Genomic DNA, 7,089 nt, shown 5'->3' with positions numbered 1-7,089 from the left:
CATTGAAAAATCGTCCAAATTTGAATTTGTTTATAAAAATTGTTTAAAAAATGAATCAAAGTATTATAGCAAAGAGTCATCGGAAAGACATACTTTGTTGATTTCGTAAACAAAAATTGAGCCTATTAATTGAAAAATCGTCTCAAACTGTGAATTTGTTTGTAAAAATTGTTTCAAAAATGAATAATTGTTTTCAGTTTATAAAGTTTCATAATAAAAAGTCATCGGAGAAACATCCCTATTTGTTTACGCAAACAAAAATTGATCCTATTGATTGAAAAATCGTCCAAATTTGAATTTGTTTATCAAAATTGTTTAAATAATGAATCAAAGTATTATAGCAAAGAGTCATCGGAAAGACATCCCTACTTGATTCCGTAAACAAAAATTGAACCTAATCCGAGACCTATTTATTGAAAAATCGAAAAAATGTGAATTTGGTTATAAAAATTGTTTAAATGATAAATAACTGTTTTCAGTTTGCAAAGTTATATAGCAAAAAATCATCAGAAAGGCATACTTAGTTATTTGAATAAACAAAAATTGAGCCTATTCATTGAAAAGTCGCCAAACTGTGAATTTCTTTATAAAAATTGTTTAAACAATTACCAAAAAGCATCTATTTTTAATTAATGGTAATGTAATATTCATTCCTGTCACATTTTAAACAAAATTTATTAATTTCAATGAGCTAAACATTGCGAATTCCAGAAAATGTTTATATTCATTAATTTGTTTATAACACAATAATTTTATTTTTAAATTATTCTGAGCAACTGAAAATTATTACCACTGTTTTAAGAACTTCTTTGATCAATCTCAATGTCCCAAAAGAAAAGGCACGTGGAAGAAGTCACGAAAGAAAGTTCAACTTTATTGTTAAATAATAAACTTTTAAACAATTTGAAAAAATGTAATCACACAAATATTTGAAAAATCTAAAAAGCTTTTATTAAAAAGAATATTTAAATCAAATGAATAGTGTAGTCTCAAAATTGACTTGTCCACGGGCACTTTTTTCATTCCACTGTGCGACGCTTTCCCGATCATAAATTTCAATCCTGGAATTCATCACATTGATTTTAATGAAATTAGGCGTACTTGTTCGTTCCGTATGGGCAATTTTTTTTAGCCAAAGGATTGTAAAAATTTTTGAAAATTCTGTGAGCTACATTATTTTGAAATTTGAGATCTACTTTTTTTTAAACTGTATTATTTTTTACACTTGTTTCGGATTACAATGAAACTTATAGGCATTTTGTAAAACAATATTTTGTTTTGTGTAAAATATTTAAGAAAAACAATTTCAAACTTTTCACCAAAAAAACTAAAAAAAAAATTTTATTTGATTCTATTTTGGACGGATTATGATATTGCCTTTTTTACGAACATTATTCCTAGTTCGTTTATTTTTCATTAAAAAATATTCATAATTTTGTTTTTAAATGAAAGATAATAGAACATTGTTCTAAAAAAAATTAAAAATAGCCAAATTCCTGAAAAATTAAACTAATATTTTTGAGTGAAAATTTCAAAAAAAATTTGTTCTTATATATTTTATATAAAATAGCATCCTGTTTCACGAAATGCCTATAAGCTTCATTATATTTCGAAACAAATTTTCAAAAATATTACAGTTTAAAAAAAAATTCAACCTCAAACTTTACAATAGTGTAGCTATCAGAATTTTGCAAAATTTTGATAATCCTTTGGACAAAAAATATTTCCTATAAAGTAGTACAACTACACTTAGTTTAATTTAAATCGATGAAATGGCTGCCAAGATGGATATTTCTGGCTTGGAAAGCGTCCCCAGCCTTTCCGCCTTTTCGGCAGGGGCTAGACTTGAAATTTTCATCTTTTATTATCAAATAAATCGAAAAATTTCATTCGTACGAAAAAAATAGATGAAACCTAAAATACGCATTTTAATAAGATCTACAACTTTTGTAAAATTTATTTTAAAAGATTTTTAATCGTTCTCGAGACAAGCTTGAAAAACCATGATAAACTCGTCTTTTTTTTAGTAGAGAATTAAGGTTCTTGGTTAGAAATTTATCTTTTTGGTTTTCGAATTTTCGAACAAAAATGAAATTATTTTGTAGAAAAATTAATCTTTTTTTGGTAGAAATTGCATCTTTTCTGTTAAAAATTTAACTGGTTGAAAAATAATCACGAAATTTATTAGGCAAATTAATTTGATTTAATGATTAGAAAATGTATTCAGCATCTGATCTTAATAATAAACTTAATAATAAACAAAACTCTTAGTGAGAAATTGGAGGAATCCCAGGTTTAGCTTTTTCTCGATTTTCTTTATTTGAACGCAACCTTTTCATGGCGGTAAAATTTGAAATTGAAAACAGTTACAAGTTTATCATGTTGAAACTTTTTGTTAAATGTATTTTTAATTTATTTCAAATTAATTTGGTACAATTAAAAATTGGCTATGATTCTACAATTCGTTTCAAAATGTAACTATTTTGTTAAAAAGTCATCTTTTTTCATCAAAAATTCAACTATTTGGTTGAAAATTGGACTACTTTGTCCAAAATTAATTTTTTGGTTGAAGATTCATGTGTTTGGTGGAAAATTTAACTACTTCGTTCAAAGTTAAACTATTTTTTAAATTAGGTGTTTCAATAATTTTCGTAGAATAATTATGTTTTTGGATTAGAAATTGAACTGTTTGTTAGAAAATTCATCTTTTTGACTTCAAAGTTCAACAATGTTATTAGAAATTCGTCTTTTTGGTAGAATATTAATCTTCTTGGTGGAAATTTCGTTAATCTTTTTTGCTGGAAGACCCAAATACTTGATTGATAGTTTGAACATTTTCTTTTTTCTGGGAAATAATTTTTTTTTAATTGAACACTTTACTACCACCTTTTTATTGAAAAATGATTTTGTTAGTTAAATTTAACTGTTCCATTTTCATATCAAACATGTATTTCTTCTAGATCATAACTCAACAAATTAATTGAAAATTCGTATATTTTGCTGAAAATTCATTTTTGCTGGTAGAATATTAACCCTTTTTTTTAAATTCGCCTTTTTGGATGAAAATTATTCTGTTTTGGTGAAAATTTAAATTATTCTGTTAAACATTTTGTTGTTGTTAAAGATTCATAATTTTAATTGAAATTCATCTCTTTGATTGAAAATTTAACTATTTTTTCTTAGATTTAAGTTTTCTAAACTGAATATTCAACTGTTCATATTTTTATAACTCATTTTTTTGTTTATTCATGTACTTTGTTGAACAAACTTTTTTCGTGTAAATGAATATTTTTCTTTTTTGGTAGAAAATTATTAATTTTAATTGAAGATTCATCTCTGTGATTGAAAATTCTACTATTTTGTTAAAAATTCGTCTTTTTTTTCAAAGTTAGTTTTTTAAACTTATAATTTAAATATTCCAGTTGAATATTTAAATATTTAGTTAAAAATCATCACTTTGGTTATAAATTAATTTTTTAAAGAGAAAATTCAACCATTTCATTATTCGTTAAAAATTTAGCCTTTTTAGTTAATAATTTGTGACTTTTGTTGAAAATTGAACTATTTTTGTATCAAATTAATTTTTTTTACTTGAATATTGAAATGTAAATTCTTTTTAAACTTATTTTTTCTTATTTATTCACGTATTTTGTTGAATTTTTTTGTGATAGAGAATTGGTCTTTTTTGGTGGGATATTAATCTTATTGATTGAAAATTCATTTTTTATGGTAGAAAATTCCTCCGTTTTGGTAAGGATTCACACTCTGTTGTTTATAATTATTTTTTTGTTTAAGATGCATTTGAATTGAAAATTCAGCTCTTCAATTAAAAATTAAACTATTTTGTTTGAATACGTCTGTTTTTCTAAAAATTCAATCTCTTTTGTTCAAAATTAATTTTTTGCTTGTTTGAAGATTCATAACTTTAATAAAAAATTATTTTCTTTTTCGTTGAAAATTATTTGTTTTAACTAAATATTTAATTATTCCTTTTTATGTTGCAAATTGCTATTTTTAGATAAATATTTATATTTTTTGTTGATTTTTTTCTATTGGTAGAAAATGTATCTTTTTTGGTGGAAAATTCAACTATCTAGTTAAAATTCGAACTAATTATTTTTTCTAAAGATTTGTCTCTTTGTTTGAAAATGCTTTTTTTTTGGTGGAAACATAATATTTTATCTAAAATTGTAACTATTTTATTCTCACTCGATTAAAAAAGGCTATTATAAAACGATTTGGCTGAAAATTCATAACTTTTGGCTAAATTTAACTGTTGGAAAAATTTGTATTTCTTGTAATTAAAGCTTTGACGTTTTTTGGTACAAAAATATCTTTATTATTTGAAAATTCAACTACTTGTTTAAACAATTACTTTTCTTGACTGAAAATTAATCTATTCGGTTGAGGATTCAACTATTTTTGGTTGAATCGTAATTTACTTTATTTAAAAACTCGACAAGTTGGTTGAAAGTGCATCTTTATATGTTTAAAATTAAACAATTTTAATAAAATCATCTTCTTTGATGGAAAGTTCAACTGCTTTGTTAAAAATTCGACGTTTTGAATTGAAGATTCATATTTTATAGTAGAAATAGTATCCTAGTTGGCTAAAAAAAAATTGTTGAAAAATTTAACCGTCTTCGAAACAAATCGTATTTTCGGCTTGACAATCTGTCTATTAGTTTAAACGTTTAACTATTTGATTTGAAAACTCGTTTCTTTTTCTAAAAATTTGAACTAGTTGTTAATGCAACTGTTTGGTTATTAAAAATCATTTCATGTTTGAACATTTAACTTTTAAGGTGGCAAATTCATCTCTTTTCGTAGAAAATCTTTTGCAGTCCAGTTTTCTTATTTCGTTCCACTTAATTTTATAAATTTCGTTAAAAAAAAAGTACTTTGCTTAATTTTAGTTCGAATTTCGCGGGCACTTATGTAAGTTCGTCTTTGGGATTAAAAATGGCGGCTCGTATCCGGAACAGCTGATCACACATCATACTTTCAAATTGAGATAAAAAATGTTTAAATTAAAATACAATCTAAATAAAATGATCTACCTGAGGACAATCTTTGATGTAATGCCCCTTTTTAAAACAAAGGTGACACAAATAAGTGGAAGGTGGCCTTTTCGTTGGTTTTCTTTCCAGAATTCCCAGTTCCGTGAAATGTTCAGCCAAATCTCCAATACTGTCTGCCAGGCTTCCGCCAATCCCAGATGAATTCACAATACTTTGATGAAGATAGGTCTGAGGTGACGCGGTTGGAAAACTCCCCCATGTTGTCGGTAGCAGCTTATTCTTTAAAAATAAAGATTTTTTTCAAAAATAATTTGTTTAAATATCCGGGTCAGATTTCGGGACGGCTTTTTTTATTAGGGTATATTAAGGGTTGTAAAGTTTCATAAAATGTTGGGTAAATAAAAAATTGCAAGTTTCAAATATAAAGGCGAGAAGATTTTAAATATTAAACAAATTCTGTTAAGTATTAAATTTGTATATTTAATTCAGTATATTCTAATATTAGTATGATATAAGATCTCTTGGGTCGAAAAGTTTATTATCATATTTTTTTGTGAGCATTCCTCTTTCTGGACTTACAATTAAATTAAAAACGTCACTATTTTGTTGATAATTTAACAATTTTTGAATATTCATCATCTTTGTTGAAAACATAACTGTTTCACTGAAAAATCTTTCTTTTTTGTGTTGAAAATTCAACTACAGTCAAATATGGATTTAGTGATTCTGGATTTAGTATTTCGGAGAATTGACGCAGTGCCGCAAGGACGGGTGACAGTAGCTTTGGGGGAGATGTGCGGTGTTCAATGAAGCGTGACAAAATAGAGAAACCGAGACTAAATCCAGACTTGACTGTATTTTTTGTATGAAATTAACTTTTTTGTTCAAAATTCAACTACTTTGTGGAAAATTCGTCTTTTTTATTTGAAATTAAACTATTTGACAGAAATTTTTTAATTTCTTCAACAACAAATCTTTTTTGTTTCAAAATTCACCTCTTTTGGTAGCAACTTTATCTTTTTTGGTTAAAAATATAACTGTATGGTTGAAAATTAATCTGTTTTTGTTGATGATTGAACTGTTTGATCGAAAAATTGTCTTTATAGATGAATTCTTGATTTAAAATGAAATTTTTTTTGCGGTTGAAATATGAACTATCACATTTTTTGCTTAGATTTGATATTTTTGGTTTGAAAAATCAACTACTAGGTTTAAATTTTGTTAGCTTTGTTAAAAATTTATTTTTCTTGTGAAAGGTTCATCATTTAAGTTAAAAATTCATCTCTTTGGTAGAAATTTTTGTTTTTGTTTGGTTAGAAATGAATTTTTTTAACTGAAAATTTAACTATACCAGTTCAAGAATGATCATTTTAGTTAAAAATTCATCTCTTTGGTAGGAAATGTAATGTATTTGGTTTAAGAACTCGTTTTTTAGTTGAAAATAACTTTTTTTTACTAAAAAATTATTTATTTCAGTTGAAGAATCTTAATATAAATTAAAAATTTATCTCTTTTATTGAAAATATAGCTATTTTCATGATTTTTTGTTATAATTAATTTTGTAGGTTAAAGATTCATCACTGATGTATTTTGATGAATTGATAAATATTCAACTAAAATGATGAATCTGCAACAACAAAAAAACATTTTAAACCAAGTATACTTTCTTAAAAATGCATTTTTAAAAAAAATTCGTCGAATCAAAATGACAAATCTTTAACTGAAATAGTTACATTTTGTATTCAAAGAATTAATTTTCGACTAACAAATTTTTTTCCACAAAATTATTATATTGTATTTCATGTTCAAGATTCATCAATTAAATTTGCAACTACAGTGATGAATTTTCAAGCAGAGCAATGCATTTTTAACAAAAAATAGTTTTTTTTTTTAAATTTGTTGTTGTTAAGAATTATTATTTTAGTTGAAAACGGATGTATTTGATTGATAACTTGTTTTATTTTTATGAATTTCTGTAACTAAAAATTTTTTTTATTCCAGTTGAAGATTCATAATTTTGGATTGCAGCTGAAATTTTGAATGTTCAATGTGTTGGGGGGGGGGGGGG

General features: G+C 25.0%; 1 protein-coding gene across 1 annotated transcript in view; it reads right to left on the bottom strand.

Moving 5' to 3' along the window:
* LOC117170594 (zinc finger CCHC domain-containing protein 24-like) overlaps nucleotides 1-7,089 on the bottom strand; it is a 28,061-nt gene that overhangs the window by 16,478 nt on the left and 4,494 nt on the right. Inside the window, exon 2 of the mRNA XM_033357467.1 lies at nucleotides 5,061-5,300. Coding sequence (XP_033213358.1) covers nucleotides 5,061-5,300 — 240 coding nt within the window. The remainder of the gene's footprint in view (nucleotides 1-5,060; nucleotides 5,301-7,089) is intronic.

This window comes from Belonocnema kinseyi, chromosome 1 (genome assembly GCF_010883055.1).
Source record: "Belonocnema kinseyi isolate 2016_QV_RU_SX_M_011 chromosome 1, B_treatae_v1, whole genome shotgun sequence".
Lineage (NCBI taxonomy): Eukaryota > Metazoa > Arthropoda > Insecta > Hymenoptera > Cynipidae > Belonocnema > Belonocnema kinseyi.
Note: the sequence above shows the minus strand (reverse complement) of the source record. Positions and strands in the feature narration are given on the sequence as shown.